Below are 23470 nucleotides of genomic sequence, written 5' to 3' on the forward strand. Positions count from 1 at the left end.
TGACTCCTAGTTTTCTATGGGGAAAGGCAGCATACTATTCTGTTCTTCCAACTAGAACCAGGATCCAAATCAATTGATAAGCAAATAAAAAAAATTTAAAGAAAGAAAGAAGCTAAACTGGAACATTAGGAAAGCAAATAATAAAAAATGTTAGGTTTTAGTATCATCAAAAGAAATTGTTAAAGAGAAATAGAAAATACTATATATTATCTCTATAGGAAAGTTTGATTTTATACATCTATAAGAAGAATTAAATGCTAACACTTTCTATATTTAAAAAAATATTCTTAGGAGTTGCAAAATTTAGCATAGCCTCTGGTAACAAAATCACCACATACATTACCAGCAATCCTTCTAGCTGGCATGGGTGTGCTGCTACGTAGTGAACTAAACACTGTAGCTTTAACTGAAATTTGAATGTTATAAACAGTTAGATGTCTGGCTCTGGCCAGCATTGTAATGCCATCAGCAGAACAGAGATGGGAAGCATAAACAAACCTTTTAACTAGATTAGTCTCTAAAATGGCCAAGAAATCCTTTAGCACAAACTCCATTGTGATTAATGTGGAAAGAGGAAAATGGTTTTTGGAATAATGCTTTAAAAAAATTCTATCTGTACTAACATGCATTCTAAATATTTTGATATTTGATATTTATTAATGAAAAACTTTATAATTTGCAAATAAAAATCCCTTCCTTCTTTAAATGGCAGTTTCACTTTAGATCAGTATATCCCAAACAAAGAAGCGACGTAAAACAACAATACTTGTTTTCCTTGACTGTGGAGTACTTGTTTTGCTTACTACAGTAAGGAGTGCAGCCTCAACTATGGCTTTGAATCCTAATATTAAGAACGTATGGATTAAGTACAATAATGGCTAACATGTCTTTACTCATAGCAAACAAAAAACAATAACCATAGCAACAAGAAAATAAAGTTTAAGACTGGATCTTAGGAAACATTTTCATATGTACTTCCAGGTTCTGACATACAGACATGCAGTGAAGAAGTGGGGTAGCAATCAGCACAAGACTTTAACAGTAATACCAAACGAAAAAATTTCCAGATTGATAAAACTTTTGATCTAACAAAGAATTTAGCAAAGAACCAATATACAAATACTTCACCCCTGCAAAGTTCACAGTTGATTACATAACTCATTTTATTCCTTTAAAGCAATATTCTGCTAATTTGTTCAATTCTATGGAATTTAATGAAAAATTCTCTAAGAAAAGGTTTTACAGGCCAACTATGCTAGATGAAAATTTCATCATATCTAACTCTGAAAGAAGTATAAGCTTTATAGCTTCTTCAACATCATTAGCATTTTTATTTCCATTATGTCCACCTATATTAAAAAATAAATATTAATGTGTATTAGTCTATAAATATCTCACCTTTTTTTCTCTATGAAGACATACTGAGCTATTCCAACATTAAAGTATTATGTAATTCCTCAACAGAAATGCTAAAGAGTTAGGATTCTTACTTTTCACTTACTTTTAGGTTATCTAAAAGAATTATTTTGGATCAGACTTATTCTTTTCCATTTTTTATTGTTCTCATATGTCAGAAATCATTTGTAATTATCTATTCTACAACAGAAAAACAGATTTTTTAGCACTTCAAAATGTTCCCAAGAACTGGCATACTGCTTATAGAATGAAACTCAAAGTGAGTATACAGTGTGAATATGCATTTAGTAAGACAGAACCTCCAGATTAACTCATTAAGAAAATAGTAAATTTTGACTTAACTTCCCTTTTTCTTAAAGAAAGCAAAAGAAGCAAAATAAATAAATAAATAAACCCAAATCTGGTTTACTGCACTAAAAATCATTTTAATTTGGTAGCTGCTTTTAAATAAAGAACCCTGTTGTTTTGTGGCATTCCACTAATAAAATATTTGTATAAAAATTGTTAGAAGAAATACCTTGTTACATACTGTTAGATACTGTTGTAATCTCCAAGTTCATTTAGCAAAATGCTAAATGTAACTCCATGCCAGTTAAAGGAAGGACAAATAAAGAATTCTGTCATGTTATGATTCTTTTTGTAACGGGAAGACTGACTACTTATGCTTTAAGTTGCACACTGGATTGCATCCTATAAGAGACTTCAATTTGGTCTGTTTTTCCATCCATCCTGTACACTTTGAAAAATTTTTTATCATCCTACTTATAAAGCTATCAGAGCCATCATTTTACTAATTCTTTCCACAGTACAGATAGATAAAACTCTTTATTATGATTGTATTGTGAACTAAGAAGTACCCTATGTCTAATGCAATACAGTGCTTAGTGCCGTCTAATGGTAAAAGATACTTGACTGGTAAACGATTTCCTCATTTGGAACATGACACAATAATACAAATGGAAAGACTGGGTAAAAATGATATATTCATGAAGGTGCTACACACTTACAATAAGTCCTGAGTATTACTAAAACACAAACAATGAATGTGAAAGAGTTCTGAATTTACCATTTAGAGTCAATTTACTTCTCATGGCATTAAACTAGTCAGCAAAGGCATCCACTCCTTTACTTCAATTGCAAATCAACATTATTCTCAAACATACATGGCCAAAACTGAGAAGCGAATGTAGCTTTTTCTCTCCAAGGTACTGTTCAATTATGTATTAAAGCTATTAAAGAAACTGACAGGATTCTTTGCTTTTTAAAGAACTCATCTATTGAGAAAATTCTGACTCATTTTATTAAAACTATAGAAGCAGTATCACATAAGCAGTATTAAACATTTCAACTGATTTAGAAATAAAAAAAAATTTCATGAGGATTTTGAAGAAATACGCCTAGAATATACTAAAAATTCTAAAACTTAAAAAAAGTCAGTACTAAATTACTGGACTTCAATTATATTTTAAGAGTTGCTTAAAGTATGGTACAAAATATTCAAGCACTCAAAATGAAAATGTATACTTTTCTATAAACCATGAAAGATTATCTGCTGTCTAAGATTTAACAGAAAAAAATATTGAAAGCAAAACATTAAATTTGGAGAAAATTGCTTTTTATTTGAAAACATTTAATGAACATTTTTAATAATCTTCAAATTAAAGAATTATATTTAGAATAAAAACTCAACAATGTAGCCAAATAAATGACTTTCATAGTCTAAAGCTCATGAATTGTGTATGAATTGAAAATCTCTAAAGTACAATATTAAGTAGAAATTTTGTTATATTAGTCTATTCTAATAAAATATAGTAATAATCTTCTGGAACATTCATTTTCCCACCTAACAATATTATTATTATTAATATAAAATTTTAGTTATAAGAAAAATACTTGACCAATGCATCTGTGGGATACAATTAACTCTCTTAACATGGGATTGCAAGCCTACCCTTGTTTTCAGATGCCTACCACAGGCCTAGGAGAAGAAGACATTCTACAGATGTTTAATTTCTAAGCACAATCTATTTTTCACAGACATTCAAAAATCCAACAAAGTTTGCAAAGACACGTAAGTGGATATAGGCTTTCTGGCTGACTTCATTGGGTCCCACTGATGACTAGGTGTAAATCTTCATATCCATAGAGAACTGGAAAGCTGATAATTGTCTGGGTAAGGACCAAAAAAAACAAAGTCAGGGACACATGTCACCTAAGTAAGGACTGCGACCGCTTTATAGAGCTGGTGAAGGTGGCCTACTCATCCCAACATTCTACGATATCATTCGCTCACTGAGATGAAACAAGGGAACAGTGAACAAATACATGTTTAATCAAGTTTTTAAGTAATTGCTTACTCAAAATAAGCCACTTTTCTCAAATTCTATCCTGATGAGGATTAGAAGGAAATATCTTTTTAATTCTTATTATGAGTACTACATTTTTAACAGCATTTAATTTAACTGTTAATTAGAAAATGTGAGAGCCACAGCAAATATCAAGAAAAAAAACTCTCAAGGAAAAAAAAACTTTCATGGTAATGAGAAGTATACCAGGAAGGAGGGGGGAAAGAGGAAAGGGAATTAATCTCACACTTCTTGAGTGGAAAAAAAAAACAACTATATTTATTTTTAGAAATCATATGGATTATGTCAGCCAGTTGGCCCTACTATGTACCTACCATGTTTGCTATGAATGAGGTGCATACAAGGTCTAATCAGATGAAAAGTTTTGTCCTTACGTAGTTCATTAAGTCAAACTCATAAATAAACATTCATAATTCTAATTGATTTTGTAAATAAGGATTTTCACTTCAAGAGTAAAAATTTATTTACTTAGCTGATTAACTGGGGGTGGGGGAGTGGGGACTAGTAGTAGAGAAAGCTAAATGATTCTGAAAAAATAATCCACAACCAGTGAAATTAGTGCCTCTCAAGAGGCAACATCAAATTACTGCTTTGTAGGTGGGCAAATCGTAGCTCTAAAGCTATGCACCTTAACACTCATAGGAAGGATCAGTCTAGACAGGCATGCTGGCTGCTTGCTTTTAATCCCAGGACTGAGGAGGCAGAGTCGGGTGGATCTCTGTGAATTAAACTAGTCTGGTCTAGATAGAGCTTTCCAGATCACAGACTCTGTCTCGAGAAAAGCCTCTGTGTAAAACTTTGAACTGCCATACATGGAATTAGGCATGAAAGTTTTCATTTCTGACCAAAAACCCTTGGTCATAATCTTGGAATCTTGAGTAAATTCTTCAGGTCTTCTAAATATTACAGCTTGGAAAGTGACGAGTTATATAATGTAACCTCCAAGGTATTATCGACTTGAAAAATTAGTCTCCTAAAATATCAACAGTACTTAACACTTAAAATATAAGCATTCTAAAAATATATAGAAGGTTTTCAAGCCATAAGTTGTTATCTCCTTTACAGAAAATACAGAGTGGTCTAACCGTAGTAGGGATTAAGTAACTAGGAGAATAGGAACTCTTTCAAAGGAAAATACAAACAGCTGGGTCTGGTAGCACACGCTTGTAATCCCACCACTCAAAAGGCTATATGCAAAAGACCCTGTCTCAAAACAGAGGAAACACAAACTAAACACAGGCATTAAGTTCCAGCCTGTAAATTCTTACTCAGCTGCCCACTAGACAACTACTATCTCATTGTCTATACAAGGTGCATAATTAACATAGGTGCCTTTAATAAGTTCTCCTTCCTATCCATTGTATTATGACTGCTAAGTGTGTAAAAAAAACAGAAAAGCTTAGGAGTATTAGTATTAACAATATTACTAATACTTATGATGGAAGACAAAATTGAAACTAGCACAGATTTCTGTTCAAGTGCAGCAATCACATCTCAGAGAAAGGCTAAAAAAAGGTGTTCAAATTTATAACAGAAATGAAAGAAAAAGGACCAGACTGTATACTGCTACACAGTTCCCCGCCGGTGTGTAAATGTCTATTTTATACACAGTTGGTAATTAAAATTTTACTGCACAAGTTTCTACAGATGTACTGACTTTCAGTCACTAAAATATGAGTATAAAATGGTTTGGTTTTACCATTAAGAAAACAAAATAAAGCAAACAAAAAGGATCATCACATTGTAAGACTATATCAAAGATACTATGTCAAATATCATTATAGATTTCTATTTCTTCCATCCTTCTTGCTGATCAAATTGCTATTCTCCTATTGTTGACATAAATTATAGAATCAGAGAAACCAAAGCAGTTTTTAAAAACGGAGAGAGGAGCACAGAGAGAGAGAATAGGGAGATGAATGTGTGCATCCATCTTCAAAAAAGGGGAAAGAAATCCATAAATGAAACAAAATACCACTTCCCAATGTAAGATGCAGCTATGAGGCCTACAACAGACATATATTTTTAGTATTTATGAAATAAAACAGCACTATTTTTGAAATATAAATGATATATAAATATAAATAAAATAGAGCACCATAGAATGAAACCACTAAGAACATACCACACAGAATGCAGAATTTTTATCAAAACTGTTACTTTATAAGTCTAAATCCAGATTTACCTTTCGATTTGTATCTAACTATAACATACTAGCTACAACTTGATGATTTTTTTAGCTCATGAAAGTGAATTTTAAAAATTTATTTTCCTTCACATGTTGTGAACAATTTGGTCACTACCTCTGGATGAAAAACGCGTCTCAATTTACAACAGTAAATAAATAATTCAGTTAAAACTGAAAGTGGTACCAACCCAGCAAAATATTGATGGGGAGGTTTGGCCTTCTATGCAGCAAGAACAACATAAAGTTTTCAATGGGGATGACTTGTTCAGACAAGTTACAAAGATTAGAGTTAAAAAAAAAACCACTTAGTTATGAAATAGCGAATATTCTCATGTTATGGAAAATAAATACCTGAAACGTATGCGGGCAAAGATATTACCAGTGGCATTTAAACTTCAAGCATTTTAAGCTTTGAACTTTATATAGTCCAACATGAAACAAATATTTTACAAGAAAATACAAGTGTAAAACCCAACCAAAGGCCTCATGAACTAAAATTTGAAATTTGCTATGCAATTTCAGGCAAAATTATAAAAAATGGAGAAACTAAACACTTAACATAAACACCAGTCAAGTCTTCCAACCCTAAAGTCAATATCCAAGCCACAGACAGAAGCAAAAAGAGAAACACTCAGGTCTACAACTGCATAAGCAGTTCCAACACAATTCACATCCCGACATTTTCCCACTCAGAAACAAATGCAGGCAGCTTTTCCTGGGGAGAGAGAAGAAAGCTCTCGAAACGTAATTTTTTAAGTGACATCTAGAAAGTATGCCTCTTTCTGTCTCTTTCCCTGGCGCCTCATTGGAGGAAGGAGGGGGTTGTTTTTGTAGTCTCCCCCACTGAAGCCAGGCACAATCAGATGGTAGCTGGAGAAACCACTTTTGACAACAGCAAAGGAAAATAAAAGTGTCCTCCCTTCCCTGACAGGGTGGACACCCCACCTCACACACCCCTCCTCACTCCAGCCCCTCCTTCACTCACCCCCCAGCACCACCCCCTCCTCACCCCGGAGCTCCACTGCGTATGAGGTTTAGTGCTCCTGCCGCCCGGAGTGAAAGTCACAGCTAGAGGAAGGCAATGGAGCCCCCCCAGACGCACTTACCTTTCCTGCCCCCCACTTTTGAGTGCCTTCCCTGGAGCTGTGGAGGATGACACAAAGGGTAATAAAGGGGGGGAGTGGAGGAGGAGGAGGCAAAGGAGGAGGAGGAGAGCTGGGGAAGTGGCTGCTCCCAGTGTAGGGAGATGTCTCCAGCCAGGGCCAAGCAACAGCAGCAGCAGCAGCAGCAACAGCAGCAGCAGCAGCAGCAGCAACAGCAGCAGCAGCAACAGCAGCAGCAGCAGCAACAGCAAAGGGTCTGTGTTGCTAAGAGGCTTTTGGTCTCTTTCTCTCCTCCTCTCACGGCCACAGAGAAGGAGGGTGGAAGGGGCTCAGGGAGCAGGCGAGTAGAGGGGCTGAGGGGGTAGGAGTCGTGGATGGGGGTTTTCTAAGAAGAAGAAACTCCTCTCCTCTCTCCGGCTCAATCCCCCACTCAGGGCTCGGAGCTGGAGGGTGGGGGAGGAACTCAGCCGCCTTCCCCCCACCCCCCTCAATTCAAGGTTGAAGTGGGGTAAAATGAGTGTCCTGTCCCTTTAAAAATAGAAATAAAAGGTGCCCCCCCTCTGCCACTGCCTCTCTCTTCATCATCAGCTGCTGCTGCTGCTGGGGTCTCTCTGCTTGGGGGGGAGGGGGGGACTCGGGTAGAAGAGACGGGAGGCACTCACTGCGCATGTCCCTTTCTGACGGGAGGCTGGTTGGTTGACGGCAGGAGGAGGGGGAGGGGAGGAAATGAGATGTTTTCCCAGAAGGCTCCAAGGCGCTGCCGACCCGGAAGACATTGTAGCAGGGGGTAGAGGGGCGGGGGCGGGAAGAGGGAGGAAGTTGCTACTCTTTAACACCCCCAGCCGCCTCCTCCTTCCTTAGGGAAAGCGGAGGGACGGAAGTAGGCGGGGCCCGAGGGGGCGGGAGATCACGTGACGGGCCGGGGCGGGGCCGGGGAGGGGGTGGGAGCGCAGCGCATGCTGGGAGTAGCTGTGGGCGCTTGGCTGCAGCTGGGGAAAAGCGGAGCCGGGAAGGAGGTGACCGTCCTGGGTCCTCACTGTCGGCGACGGCCGGCGTTGCCCCGGGGTAGGCAGGCTTCTCTGCGGGAGGTAAGGTGGGTCCCGAGGCAGGGTCGGGTTGGCTGTGGCCGCAGGCGGGCGGAAGGAGCGAAGATGTCAGGCTGAGGGGGACTGGGAGAGAGGTAGGCTCGTGCAGGCCAGGCAGGCCCGGAGCCGACGGGCTGCTGCAGGGTCCCGGATCCCCGGCGATGCTGAGGACGGAACCCCGAGCGGGGCAGAGTGCTGCTGATCTGCTGAGACTCGGTGCAGAAGGCTCGAGGGGGAGATACATGATTGGCCAGCGTGGAGAGGAAACCGGGGTCTCTCTCTGCAGGTGGCCCCCCACTTCACCCTTGCTTCTGAGCCTGGGACCCTTCTGGAAGAGCCAATCCGGATGTGTGAATTTGGATCAACTTCTAGTTAGTCTTGCCGGGGCCGCATCCTGCATCCCCTCCTTTTCTGTCGTCCTAGGGATTTTTGGAGAAGCAGTAGGCAAGGAACGGGCAGGGGAGGTTTGAGGGAAGGCTCCCTGCACGCTCTGCCAGAATGCTGCCACACAAAAGGCTGCAGGCTCTGAGGGAGAATGCCTGGGATTGTGTGGTTCCCTCATGCTGAGTTTTGTCCTTAAAGAAGAGACACCTCCAAATTTTCTTTCCTTGTAGCGTAGAAGAGAAAGCCTTTTATCTGGGTGTTTTTTTAAAATAGTGAATTAACGGTTTCTTTTCCACCTTCATATTCTTTACAATTAAAGTCGTTAGTTTTTCATTGCTTTTTATAAAGATACTTTAATGAGCGAAATCACTTGATAAGATTTTTTTTAAAGAATCGAAGATCCTCGAATTAATTATTAGTATCAATTTTAGTTCTGCTTAGTATGATTCACCGTCCAAGTTATTTTATTTTACAAATTTTATTTGGTGCAAGTTCATACAATGGACCCTATTCATGTATCCATTACCCTATGCTTACCTTTTCTTTGTGTGAGGGAGGTAATTATGTCAGATGGGCCCAAAACTTCTTTATTAGAAAATCTTCTTTTTTTTTTTTTTTGGTTTTTTCTAGACAAAGGTTCCCAGCTGTCTATCTATCTCTTGGAGACCAGGCTGGCCTCGAACTCACAGAGATCCTTCTATCTCTGTCTCCCTAGTGCTGGGATTAAAGGTGTGTGCCATCAGCGCCTAGCTTTTTCAAGATTTATATATATATATTATGTGTCGAGTGTTCTGCCGCTAGGGATGGCTGCACTGTAGAAAAGGCCACCAGACCTCATTCAGGTGTTGTGAGCCACCATGTGCTTTCTGGGAATTGAACTCAGGACCTCTGGAAGAGCAACCTGTGCTCTTAATCTCTGAGACATCTCTCCAGCCCAATACAAGCTTTTACAAAAAAAAAAAAAAGTCACAGTTAGTCTTGATGGATATCAGACTTACGTTCGTTTTTAACTACTTATAAACGATCTAGTTTAGAATATTTATGAATATCTGCATAAATGTTTTCTTATGCACATAGTTATCTATGTGATTTGTATAAGTCTGTCTTCAGTTTCACCAAATTTTAAAATGGATATGACATTTTATACTCCTGTTTCGGTGTGTGATAGACTCTGACTTGTGCCATCTCATCAACGATATTTTAATTTTGCCGATCTGATTAATCTAGTTTTATAATTTGTAATGCCTTGATTACAGTTCTGTACTGAAGATATTTCTTTTTCAGAAACTTACTGACTGGATTTATTCTTTCAAATTGTGGTTTTGTTTTTTTGCTTTTTGTTTGTTTGAGAAAGTTTTGGCTGCCCGGGAGCCACTCTGTAGACCAGGCTACCTGGAACTCACAGAGATCTGCCTGCCTCTGCCTCCTGCATACTGGGATTAAAGATGTGTGCCACCACCACCTGACTCCAGAAATTGTGTTTTTTTTATCATCTTTATAAGTTTTTTGTGTAGTTTTTTTTTTTTTTTAGTTTGCTGTTTCCCGTAGGGATTTGTAGCATTGTGGCAGATAGCTAATCTGTTATTGGAGTATTACTTATCTTCTGGATAGTATGTTTAACAGTCTGAGTTTATATGTTGTTATTGTTCCTTAAACTTTATTTTTAGCTTTATCTCCAGGAAACAAGGTTTCTTCTCATGCTATTCAGTACATTTGTCATCAACTTCATGTGGCTTTTGTGCACTTGAAATGTATGTAAATAGTACAAATGAGTAGGAATTGTTTTTATAGTGTTTATTAAGTATATTAGAAAATATTAAATTACTTGGAATTTACACTTACGTTGGACAGCAGTGTTCTTAACTTTGAATGTTGAGTTAGTTTCTTCATCTTTGCCACTTCTGATTACTGTACTGTCTTTCTGACCGTCCTATTGGTATCTTCTTCCTCTTACATCAGTACGTTCTCCAGAAGTTCCTTAATGCAGACAACCACCCACTTTTCTTACTCCTTTGCTTCTAAGCCCTTGTTCTGGTTCTGTTTTGAGGGATTAAGGTTTCTTGCAGCTTTCTGATGGTTTTTCACCACTTTGAAGATAATATTCTGCTGGTTTGTTTGTTTAAGGGGGGTGACTTCTGTTACTGTTATCCAGCAATTAGCTCTCAATCTAATTCCAGGTACATTGAAAAAGTTGCTTTATTTTTTAAAAATATTTTGTTTGGAATGATTTTTCTGCCATTTTACTATGATGAGGGGAGGTGGAATTCTTTGTATGCTTTAGAGAGTCCTCGTGGTTTCTGGTATCAATATATCATTGTCGTTGTAAAAACATAAATGAACTGTTTGTGATTACCTCCTGAAAATTGAAACCTTGACTTTCATTTTCATGTATTTATAGTTAATTTGTTGTCTTTTTAGTACAGGTTCTAAATTGATTGAATGTGTTTCTGCTGACTTGCAATGTTTCATTATTTCTTGGGTATTTGTTCCAGCTGTGGTCTTTGGAAAATTACATGAATATGCTGTAGGATAATCTCTTTGTACACTGTGAAGATGTGTCTTTACTGAGGAGCCTTCTGATTGGTTGAATAAAGAGCTGAATGGCCAGTGACTTTATTCATACCAAGATCTTAGAATTTCCCGCTATATTTATAACATTTAGCAGGACTTAAAATTATGCCATTTTCCTTTACCCTAATTACGTTGCCCTTAATTTCTCAAGTTAGGTGATTGTCTGAGTACCTTTGGTGGGCAGTGCGCTCTGATATTTTACCATAATCCAGCAGTATCAAATGAGTCAGCCTTTTTACCAGCCATATCTTTTGTATATGTCATCAGCACAGAAATGACTGGATATATAACTTATCTCTGATTTACCTTTTTTAGATTTGGGCTTGTAGTTTCAGAGTGCTTCATTTCTTTCAATGTCAGTGTGTGCAAGTGAGAGTGTTTTGGCCTCGCAGATGATCTGTCCAGCCTGCCTCTAATCATAACTTTAAACCTCATGTACACTGTTTGTTGTTTTAGTAAGTAATAGAAGTTCCTGATTTTTCTGAGTGTGTGGGAAGGATACGTTGACAAGTAGCATTTGCTTAGGACTGGACAACTGATCGTAGAAATTACAGAGACATTGACAGCTATCCCAAAATAAGGTGTCAGTGAGAGTATGTTTACTGGTTTTCAGTTTTCGTTTTAGCATTCTTAACTACATATATCATTAAAAATAAGAAATTAATTTGCATTGTTTTGTATATGTAAACAGATTGTATATTGTATATCACCTTTTTTCTCGTGCTGCCAAGATACAACTTCATTGATATTTTAAACTGTCATATTTCCATTACTAATGTCTCCTATATCACATGTAATGAAGACATGTAAGTGGTTGGAATATTTGTATTAAAAGGCTAAATCTACATCAGCTTTAATAGTGATTCCTAAAATTGAAAAACAATGTCATTTAAAGCTGTATAATTTAATACCAGAAGAATTAGCCAAAGTAACTGAACTGTTCTGAGACAGAAAATACAGACTATGACAACTATCCTACCCAACACCGTAATTGTCCAATACTAAGAAAAGTGTCAAGTAAAGTCTCCCTGTAACAAAGAGTTGTGAGGCAGTTTTAAATATAAACCATGGAAAAGTACATCATGTTTGTTCGTCTATTTTGTGTTTTGTTGGTTTTGAGACAAGATATCCCTATGTAGCCCTAGGCTGTTGTAGCACTCCCTGTGTTACCTAGACTAGCTTTGAATTTACCATGATTCATTTGACCCAGATTCTAAAATACAGAATTAGAGCCTGGACTGCCACAAGAAGTGGTCATTTTTACTCTTGAAATCATTACCTTAGACAGGAAATGTTGTGATAAGAGCGGCGGGGCTGCGTCCCCAGCACCCCGGCCGCCTGCTAGCTTATGCCCAAAATAACACAAACTGTATTCATTTCAACACTGCTTGGCCCATTTCTATCTAGCCTCTTCTAGGCTAACTCTCGCACCTGGACTAGCCCATTTCTAATAATCTGCTGTAGCCCACGAAGTGGCTTACCAGGGAGCTTCTAGCCTACGTCCATTCTGGGTCGGAGCTTCATCGCGTGTGTCTGCCCAGGAGCGGGGAGCATGGCGTCTCTGCTCCAGAGAGCAGAGCTGTCAGTCTGAGCTCACTTCCTCTTCCTCCTAGCATTCTGTTCTGTTTACTCCACCCACCTGTGTTCTAACCTATGAGGGCCAGCCAAGCAGTTCCTTTATTTTTTTAACCAATGACCTTCCTCCATCAAGGAAATAAACTGCTTAAAAATATTTTCTAGTCTTAATATCTTGTCTTCTTATACATAGAGGCAAATTTGGTTTCAGAATTAAACTAATGTATAAGGTAAGTTAAACATGCAATTTTAACCAGGAGTAAGTTCCTACACCCCTGCTTGTCAACCCTGTCCAGCACTCTCTACTATTGACCTAGTTTCTAGTATGAACTCCTGCCTTAGTTTGTTATATTAGTTACAGTTAATGAGCCAATGTTAAAAGATCAATGCAAGTCCAAAGTTGACAGTGGAATTGTCCGTGTACTATACACTCTGGGAGATGTCATATGGTATTTCTAGTATGCTGTCATGGAGGAAAAATACCTCTTGTGACTGCTGTCAGTGTTTCTATAGTTTTACCTGTTTCATCATCTATATAGTTAGACAGTCTGTAGCATTTCCCACTTGGCTTCTTTCTTAACTTAGGAGTAGCTATCTAAAGTTTATTTCTGTCTTTTTTCATGGTTTCATAGCTTCTTTTTATTTAGCACAGTAAAAAAAAATCATTGTAGGGCTGTATAAGTTTATTTGTTATATTGAAAAACGTGCTGCTTCTAAGTTTCCATGGTTACTAGTAAAAATTAATTGTGGATATGGTAGCATGTAGCTTTAATCTCAGCTATTTAGATATTTAGGTAGGAAATAACTTGAATTCAGGTGTACCCAATGAGAGACTAGGCATCAATTTCAAGTAAAATACATATACCATGAGTGTCTTACTGCTGTTATAAATATTTTAACAAAAGCACCCCAGGGGCTGGAGAGATGGCTCAGTGGTTAAGAGCATTGCCTGCTCTTCCAAAGGTCCTGAGTTCAGTTCCCAGCAACCACATGGTGGCTCACAACCATCTGTAATGAGGTCTGGTGCTCTCTTCTGGCCTGCAGGCATACACGCAGACAGAATATTGTATACATAATAAGTAAATAAATAATTTAAAAAAAAAAACACAAAAGCACCCCAACTCAGCTTCAGGTTTCAGTCTATCATGACGAGAAAGTCATAGCAGCAGTAACTTGAAAACTCAGGTTACATCCACAGTTAGAAGCAAAGAGCAGTAAATTAATAAAGCCCTGATGCTAGGGTCCTGCCCTCTTTTTACACTTATTACTATTGCGTGTTAAATAATACAAGCAGTGTTATCATTAACTCAAAGACTTCCCAGCAATTAATGAAATTGTTGTTTTAAATTTTCTCATAGCTGTGGAGTGATAGAAAACTTTCTATTAATTTCTTTAAGGATATGATATTGAGCATCTCATGCTTTCTTGCCACCCTATTTGATGAGATGTGAGTTTAAAATATTTTAAAATATTAAAAGCATTTTTAAAATAGGTTGTTTTCATGATAGCATTTTAAGAGTTTTTTGAGTATTTTGAATCTAGTCAAATAGGATCAGATATTTCCTCCCAGTTGGAGTCTTTTGTTTACATATTCCAAACCATGAAATTTAAAGAGCAGAACCTTTTAGTTAAGTCCAGCTTAACACTGGGTTGGGGAAACTGAGTTAATTTCTTAACTTGAATGTTGTGGTTTTTCTTATATAGATCTTGTACATATCTTACTGGATTTGTACCTAGAAGAGAGAGAGAGAGAGAGAATGCACGCACAAATAGGCACCCACATATGTTTGCAAATGTGAATAGTATTGTTTTAATTTGGAAATTATGTTGTGTCATAAGAAAGCAATGGGAAATTTTATATTTCTTACTCATAAACTTACACAATAGGTATTTGGCAAAGTCCATTTTCCCCCTTCATGTGTATGTCCTTGACTTTTCTTACCTTGCATTTTATAAGGATGTTAATACCATTTGAATAAAAACAGTGGAAACTTTTGCATTTTACATTAAAAGTAAGTCTGCCAGCTCTAGTTCTTTTTTTATAAATAGTATTTACCATGTCAGAAAAAAAAAACCCAACTTTGCTTCATTTTTTTTTTAAATATCATGTATCAGTGTTATATTTTGTCAAATGTTTTTGAGCATCTGTTTATAAGATCATGATTATTTCCTACTTTAACATTAGTGTGAGTTTCATTGGTGCTTTGCAAGAATTGGTATGTGTTTGAGGAGTGATGGTAAATAAATCTTTAGTAGATTTTATACTAATTAGTTCAAAGTTAGACTCTGTTTACTGCTTATTTAAGAAACGGGTCCAAAGCTAAAAGTTCCTTGCGTCTTTAGTGTTGTTCCTATATTTTCTTAAAGTTATGCTTGGCATTTCTTAAGATCTGTGTCAGGCATAGGAACCCATATAAATGTGTCAAGGTAGGGAAACATTCATCCATTTTCTGCTCCTGCTCCATTAAATTTATATCCTCAGTGTCTCTCATTGATTCTCAAATGTGGGAAGAAACTGTTTACCTTGTTACCTTGGTATTTTTGTGGATCTAGGAGTTAAAATTTGTTTAACATTTTCTTTATTAATTTTTGTTTATTATTGAGATTATAATTTTGTTAACAACATTTCTTGCTTCCCCTCCTCCCTCTAAAACCTCCCATATACTCTTTCCTATTCTCTTTCAAATTCATGGCCCGCGGTTTTTTTTTTTTTTCAGGAATTGTTATTGCTGACATATATAGTCCTTCATATGGCCCGTTGAATCCATATTTAATGCTATTTGTATACATGTTTTCACAGTTGACCATTTGGCACTGGATGACCAGTTGACGTCCTCCTACCTGGGGAAGACCACTGTGTTTGTTAGAGTTACTATTACTGTGATGAAACACCACGACCAATGCTACTCTTATAAAAGAAAGCATTGGGAGCTTGCTTACGGTTTCATAGGTTTAGTTGGTTATCATCATGGTGGCATGCATGGCTCTGGAGCAGAGCTAAGAGCTACATATTGGTCCATGAGCAGAGAGAGAGAGACAAAGACAGAGATACTGAACCTTAACCTTGCACAGGCTTTTGAAACCTCAAAGCCCACCCCCAGTGATACATTTCTTTTAACAAGACAGTACCTACTTGACAGTATATGAGCCTATGGGAGCCATTCTTATTTAATCTACCACAACCACCTCTCCCACTCCAAACTTTATTAACTTGCCTATAGTTTTTGTATAGTGTTGAGACCTTGTGGTTCTTTCCCAGTCCAGTTTGGAATGTCCATTGGTATCATTCGTGTTTCAACTTATGTTTCGGCAGTCATGCTGGTGAGACTTTATGAGTATAGCTTCTGATTTTACTAGAAGACATAGTCCTACAGCAAACTTCCTGATCTTTTAGCTCTTAAAAATTTACCCCCTCCCCTCATTACAGAATGTTCATTTAGTCTTTGGTGCCTGGAATAATTTCTGTATATATCCATTAGAACTAGACTCCATGACTCTATATTTTGATTGATTGTGGTTTTCTGTTGTGATGTTTCATCTTCTTCAGAAGGAAATTTCCTTATTGAGGTGTGAAGACTACACTTATCTTTGCGTATAAAAACCATCGTTTATAGATTTTTATTAGGGATTATGCTGGTTTAGCAAATTAATGGTTGTAGATGCTTCTCTAATAACCATTATTACTAGTTCTGAGTAATTACTAGGTTTCTAGTGCCAGGCATGGCATCCCATTTGTTGAGTGAGTCTTAATTCCACCAAAATATGTGTGCCACCATGTTGGTCACTGACGTGGTTCACGGGTGTCATAGCTGGGTAGGATTGTTGGTGTTTCCCTCCTTTGGAAGCTTGTGTGGCAATCTCCGGTACCATGAATGCTAATCCTTGGGGAGAGGGTGTTCAGGTCAGTTCAAGCTCAGATGTCTCTGGGCCCTGTTTCTGAAGTGTATGCTGTCTTCAGCAATAAGGACTTACCTTCCACCTTGAGCTTGTAGCAAATGACAACAGCTTTGGCTGTATTTGGGGGACTCTGTTAGGTAGCTCTAGCCAGCTTTTAAAGAGGGCTTCTTATGTCTGCTGTTGGGGTTTTTGTCTTTGGCTTTTGGGAGTACTGTCAGCTCAGATAAGAAAATCAAGACCGTGAAAGACTTCTGTAATTAAATCTTTAAGACATTGAATAAAGAAATTGAAGACATCAGAAGATCTAAAGGTCTCCTATAATCATGGATTCATGAGATTATAATTCTGAAAATTGCCATTCTACCAAAAGCAATCTACAAATTCAACACAGTCTTCATCAAAATCCCAATACAATTCATCACAGAAATAGAAAAAAATTTTCAGCCTCATATGGAAACATACATACAAAAACAGGATAAGTACAAAAATCCTGAACAATAGTTTTTTAAAAAATGTTAGAGGTTCAGCTTCCATGAGTTGAACATTTTTCTTCCTACTTCCACTATTACAGGGAGTTTTGTTGGGTACAGTAGTCTAGGTTGGCATCTATAGTTTTTACAACTTGTCCAAGCCTCTTTTAGCTTTAAAAGTTTCATTTGAGAAATCAGCTAGTATTGTGGTATGTTTCCTTCATAGATAACTTGTTGATGTTTCTTATTCTTGCTTTTAGTATCCTCTCTGTTGTTTATTTAATGTTTTGACTATAATATGCCATAAGGACTTTTCTAGTTTTACTTGTTCTGTATGTTTCTTGCATCTTGTACTGTCTGGTTTTGTGTATCAACTTGACACAAGCTAGAGTCAACAGAAGAAGGAGCCTCTGATTGAGGAAATGCCTCTGTGAGATCCAGCTGTAAGGCATTTTCTTTATTGATCAGTGGGAGAGGGCCCAGCCCAAGGTGGGTGGTGCCATCCCTGGGCTGCTGGTCCTGGGTTCTATAAGAAAGCAGACTAAGCAAGTCGTGGGAAGGAAGCCAGTATGCAGCTCCCCTTCATGACCTCTACATCAGAACCTGCCTCCAGGATCTTTCCTTGCTTAAATTCTTTATATATATATATATATAAAGCTTGTGTATTAAACCAGTCATACCAACATATATTCACACAGTGTACAGAAGGACTATTTCACAGTATTCTTCTATATATTTTTAAGCTCTGCTTTATTCCACTGGCTTTGGGTTCTTGTCTTCATCTATGTCTATAATTTAAGATTTGTTTTTTTCCTGGTGTTCCACAGTTCTTTCATTTTGCCATCTTTGCTTGCATGGTCCAAGTCTTCTTCTACTTCAAGATCTGATAGTCTTTGTTTTTCTTTGTCAATTGTACTCAAAAGATTTTCTCTGAGTTTTCTATCTGGGCTTTTAAGGTTTTTATTTCCATCTTAATTTAAGCTTGCATTGTCCTCAATATGTATTGTGTTTTCTTGAACTAAGACTTTAACTCTTAGTGTGTAGATTGTGTTGTTTTCCTAAGTAGAACAAGAAATGGAAGGTGTTCTGTAAGAAGGATTCCATTGGATGGTTGGACAGGAGAAACATTCTGTATGAAAGAAAAAGTACTTGCTTGAATTGAATTGTATCTTTGGGGGAAGGGAGGAATAATCAGGAGAATCATATCAATTGTGAGAATACAAATGGACATGTTTGTAGGTTTCTTGTTTGAGAATTTTAATCATTTTTTACATTTAAGAATTTGTATCTGATTCTATAAATGTAATATTTATAAATAATGTAATTATTATACATTAAAAATGTATAATTTTTAAATTATTTAAAATGTAATATTTTTAAATAATATTTTAAAGCAGTATTTATTCATCTTATTTTTAATTTTTTAGGATTTAAGTTGGTCAAAATGAGCAATCGTAAGACCAAGAGTAACAACGTAATACATGCAGAATGTCTTTCAGAGGTTAGTATGTATGTTCCTTAATCTCAGATCCTTGCTAAAGATGATCAGAAAAATAGTCATCTTTTCTTCTGATTTTTTTTTCTTTGCACTTTTTAGACTGCTTTATATTATTAGAGGAGGTATCTTTGTAAATTCCTGAAAGAGTAGCTAAAAACAAAGCTGTCCAAATTGGAAAAATTGTATGTGAAGTGATACACCATGTTTTTATTGTTAAAGTTCTTGAAGGCTTCTGAAGTATTTTTATTCTGTTGGATGATGTTGTATATGAAACTCTTTTCTTAATTTCATCTTTCTTTAGGTCATCGTTTATAGAAATACTGATATATTGCAGAACTCAATAGATACTATTTTTTACATTATTTTGGAGGTTTTTTTATGTTCAACATTTTGTTTCATTTTTACATGGGGCAAGTTTTATTTTCTCCTTTTCAGTTTGAATGTGCTTGCCTTAGAAAGTGTGATGCTGAGGATATCACCAGAGCTTTGACCATGGAAGACACATATTGTGCTGAGCTACATGCTGATGACAAAGGGAAAAAGGACATTCTATCCTCACTGTACTTTGTTGAGTGTCTTTTCCAATAATTGAGTATTATACTAAATGCTAGGTAGTATCTTAATAGCACATTATTTTCAAGTACTAAAAGTGTGTAAATATATATGTTTACTATAAGAAGCCTATAATCCATGATAATTGTACTCTAGCATGTTTATCAGTTGACTGCAGCTACATTTACTTTTAAAAATCAATGCTAAATTTTGACATACTTAAAAAGATCATTTTTTCTTACATATCTCTTTGTTATATGTGTATATGTGAGGCAGTAGTGGATGCTAAGTATCTTCCTCTGTCATTCTCCATGGTACTATTAAATGGGGTCTCTAAGATGTTGGACATGGCGACTGCCAGTTAGCTAGACTGATTGGCCAGCAAGCTCCAAATTCTCCTGCCTCCACTTTTCAGGTCTGAAGTTGCAGGCATGAGCTTGCTGTACCTGACTTTTGATGTGGATTTTGAGATTCTAAACTAAGGTCCCCATGCTAGCACAGCAAAATATTTACCAACTGAGCCATCTACTCAATGTTTAGCTCCTCCTTTTTTTTTTCCTTTTCTTTTTTTCCCCTAATCACTCTTATTTTTTAAGAGAAATTACTGCTTAAAAATAATTAGCTTTTTTTGTATGTGAAGTGAATAGTTCTTCCATGAATTGATTCTAAACACCTGTTTAACCTATGTTCTGATAACTTTGGAACTTTTTAACTCTGTAAGGTTTTAATAGGTTCATTTCCTTTTTTCCTATTTCTTATTTTATGTTTATACATAGTTTCCTATCCAATAAATTTTAATAAGGTTTTCATTTATTTAAGGAAAGTGTTGAGGTTTGTCTTTATTTCTAGTGATCTTAACTACGTAGAAGAATAGATATAATTCATTAATTCTTTAGATGTCTGTGGTCTATTTTAGTGATTAACAGGTATCAACTATTATCAGTATAATCCATGTATTGTATTACAGATAACTGTTTTAATCTTCAAAATAGGCCTTACATAAATGTGTTAATATTCCCTTATTTAGATGTTTAGATCTAGAAAACATTTAATCATTTAATAGTAACTTTAATGACTTCGGCACCAATCCTATTGCTGTTTGTGCTGCATCTGAAATAATAGCCATGTGAATCATTTCTTATACCCTTCCATACACATAAAAAATTCACGTTTTATCTTTGGTACTTTAAAATCTGACAGCTTAGTCTGGGAGAAATAAATAATCTTATAGTCTTCTTAGTCAGCTATCTGAGTATTGTCCTTGAATGATTACTATATTAACACCAGATCCTGGAAAAGAGTAACTTTATAATGGCTTGGTTTTTAAAAGACTACATGATTATTTTGACATGTTTTTCCCAACTAAATCTAAGACAATAATTCTAAACCAATTTGAAAACATGGCTACTTTTAACAGATTCTTTTCTAGCTCACTCCAGTGATGTCTTACTTTTCTATTTCCTTTTTTGTTTTCACTTTATTTATTTACTTTTGTAGTTATGGTGTTATGAACCAGAGTCTGGACATATATACTAAGCAGTTGGTTTATCGTGGAACTACATCCATGGGCCTGATTGCATACTTTATAGACCAGTGGAATCTCATTTCTTTCACATAATTAAATAGTGGCTTATAAGTTGATGTAGTACTGTTTTATAGTTTGGTATTTGAATTTGTCATTTCTTTCTGCCTTTTTTGTAGGGTCTTTTTTGAATCATATCCCTATAGTGTTTTTATGCTCAGAATCTAATGGGTATTTCAACTACATGAACCTTTAAGTTTAATTTTCTGCAGAATCCTGACTTCAAGGCAGGTACAGATTGATAGTGATTACGCTAAGCCATTTTAGATGTATTATTCTCTAGAGAGACCATTGACTGTGTAGTTGCACTATTGGATTGGATTGCATTGTTAAATTTTTTCTAGTCTTTGATCTTTTAATGATATTTTATGCAAAGTAAAACACTTTTTTCACATACATTAGAACAGCCTTCAGATTGGTTATATGTTGAAACAGTTCTCCCATTCATTGACATGATCACAACCAAATTCTCATTATTTATCTGAGACTAGATAAATGGAGAATCTAGTTATAACTCACAAAAATGATGCCAAAGCAGTTAGTATTCATTCAGTTCCTGACTGCTATAAATGAGCTTTCTTTTTATTGTATGTGTAATATTTTAATTTTGTGTATCTTATGTTTTTTTCAGGTACAAAGAATCTTACGTGAAAGATTTTGTCATCAGATCCCACATAGCAACCTATTTGGAGTCCAAGTACAATACAAGTAAGTCTGGCTGTGCGCTCCTCTATTATAAATGTATTTACATTTGCTCTCCAAGTTTTGTAAGTCCTAGTAATGCACGGATCTTACCTTAATGATGTTGAAATCTGTTTTCTATATAGAAACACTGACCATTGTGAAACAAGAGCATATACCAGTACTTATATAATGCAATGGTCTCTTAGTGTTTCTTACATTTCTTTTCTGTCTATTATCTGATAGTGAGAAAATTCTGACACTCTTTTCCTTAACTTCTCAGACAACTCAGGTGATGGTGACCAAAGTTATAGTTATCTCTAAGCCCAGGGAATCTAAAAATTAGCATGATTGTCTCTTCTCCTCTACCACTATGGAACCCAATATATTCCAGTCTTTCTGGGTTTCCTCTTCAGGTCTTTAGATATTCTCAACTGGGCTATGTTCTTTTCTCCGTATTCTTTTATACAGGAAATCTTAGATCCTTCACAGCATAGAAAGCCCAAAGGAGAAAAGTAATGTGTACCTTCCAGTTTAGCTTTTTAAAAGTATGACACAGTAAATTATTATACTCTTATTTTTTATTTTTTGATCTTTTCATATCATTATAGGCATTTAATTGAGCTACTCAAAAGAACTGCTATCAATGGAGAAAGTAACTCTGTACTCATTGTTGGACCACGAGGATCAGGAAAGACCATGGTAAAAGATTTTCAGATGTATCATTGCTTTAATAAACATTTGAAGTTTCTTATATCACATGACATTGGAAATGTTTTTCATTTCATTATATTTCAACCTTCTGTGTTTTCTGTGTCTTTTAAATTGCAAAAGACATGCAGAGATCCTACAAATTTAGGATGTGGTATTGAAATTAATCTTGCTTTTTTTAAAACTCGTCATTGTGAGCAATGACAAGTTTTTTTCTCAACATTGGTTCTGTCATTATCATTTATCCTTTGTATTAGAGACTACAAACAGGAAGTCCTGATCATCTACTGCTCATAGAGTGTGTGTGTTTCTGTTTATCATCCTTTTGTGGAAACCAACAGCTTACAATGTGTAAAACTTTGCTAGTCCTTTTGCATAATGTTGTAGTAACAGCTTTAATATATTGCAAATGTAAATATGTTTTATTTCTAAAAATAGTTTACCAGTTATGTCTATGTCTTTATTAAATAGTTTTTCTGTCTTTGCTTAACTTTTCTATCTACTCTAGTTTACTTATATCTGTCTTCCTGGAGCATTTATGTTTGGAACAGAAGGGATAGTCCTTATTTCTCTTTGAAAGAATTTTAAGTTTTCCTTAATTCATTTACAAATTTAATGGATATGCAGTGGTAATCAAAACAGTTGTATGTGGTGTTATGATAAAACACTACAAATATTAGAAGAATATAATTATGTGACACACAGCCATTATCCAAAAAAAATGTGAAGCCTGTAATTAAACATTTTGAGGCTTTGTAATACCTTCTGAGTATATTTCCATAGTAATTATAATTAGTAATCTTTTAATTGCAGCCTTTTCCTTTAACTTTCCTATTATTTTGTGTTGGTAGTTTTTGTTTGTTTTATTTGTTTGTTGTGTGGTTTGTGAAACAGAATCTCATATAGCTCACATTGCAAATCTTGACCCTTTAGCTTCTTATTCTTATTAGTATGTTTTATCTCTTTAGTTAGCCATGAGCAAATACTTTATTTTTTTTCCTGTTTGATTAATTGCTCTTCCTTGTTTCATGAAGTGTGTGGAGTATTTAGCAGTATTCTGTAGAATTGGAATTGGAGGAAAAACTGAAATCATTTATGTTTATTTTTTTTCTATTCATTTTAGATGCTTTCAGTGATACTTAGTAGAGAAAATGTAAATAGAAAATGTAATATTAAAGTAAAATATACTGAGACATAAAGATCACCTAGGACAGGAGTTTAGTCTGTAATGTATAGAAAACTTGATAGTTGCTTCCAAATTTATTAGTTTGCTAGATTGTTAAGATCTTATAGTATCTATTAGGCTCAGTGTTTTAAGACTTAGACATAATAAATAGGTCCTATATAGTTAAACCTTTTAGCTATAAAGTGATTTCTTTATATTTGATTCT

The 23470-nt window shown here is 35.8% G+C and overlaps 2 protein-coding genes across 17 annotated transcripts in view; one reads left to right on the top strand and one right to left on the bottom strand.

Annotated features, from left to right (window-relative positions):
• Mbd5 (methyl-CpG binding domain protein 5) overlaps positions 1-7833 on the bottom strand; it is a 297548-nt gene extending 289715 nt beyond the window's left edge. For 8 of the 13 annotated variants that reach the window (XM_075985283.1, XM_075985282.1, XM_075985270.1 and 5 more), the window contains exon 1: positions 7077-7165. The gene's annotated coding sequence lies outside the window, so the exon portion shown is untranslated. Of the gene's footprint in view, positions 1-7076; positions 7199-7735 lie in introns of those variants that run through there. The other 5 variants (XM_075985274.1, XM_075985284.1, XM_075985276.1 and 2 more) reach the window with 4 other exon arrangements.
• Positions 6978-23470, top strand: part of Orc4 (origin recognition complex subunit 4) — a 38880-nt gene continuing 22387 nt past the window's right edge. Inside the window, exons 1-4 of one of the 4 annotated variants that reach the window (XM_075985290.1) lie at positions 6978-7134; positions 18483-18556; positions 21319-21395; positions 21980-22070. In XM_075985290.1, coding sequence (XP_075841405.1) covers positions 18500-18556; positions 21319-21395; positions 21980-22070 — 225 coding nt within the window. In that variant the 5' untranslated portion in view covers positions 6978-7134; positions 18483-18499. Of the gene's footprint in view, positions 7135-7167; positions 7328-7876; positions 8162-18482; positions 18557-20811; positions 20919-21318; positions 21396-21979; positions 22071-23470 lie in introns of those variants that run through there. The other 3 variants (XM_075985289.1, XM_075985287.1, XM_075985291.1) reach the window with 3 other exon arrangements.

This window comes from Microtus pennsylvanicus, chromosome 9 (assembly GCF_037038515.1).
Source record: "Microtus pennsylvanicus isolate mMicPen1 chromosome 9, mMicPen1.hap1, whole genome shotgun sequence".
NCBI lineage: Eukaryota > Metazoa > Chordata > Mammalia > Rodentia > Cricetidae > Microtus > Microtus pennsylvanicus.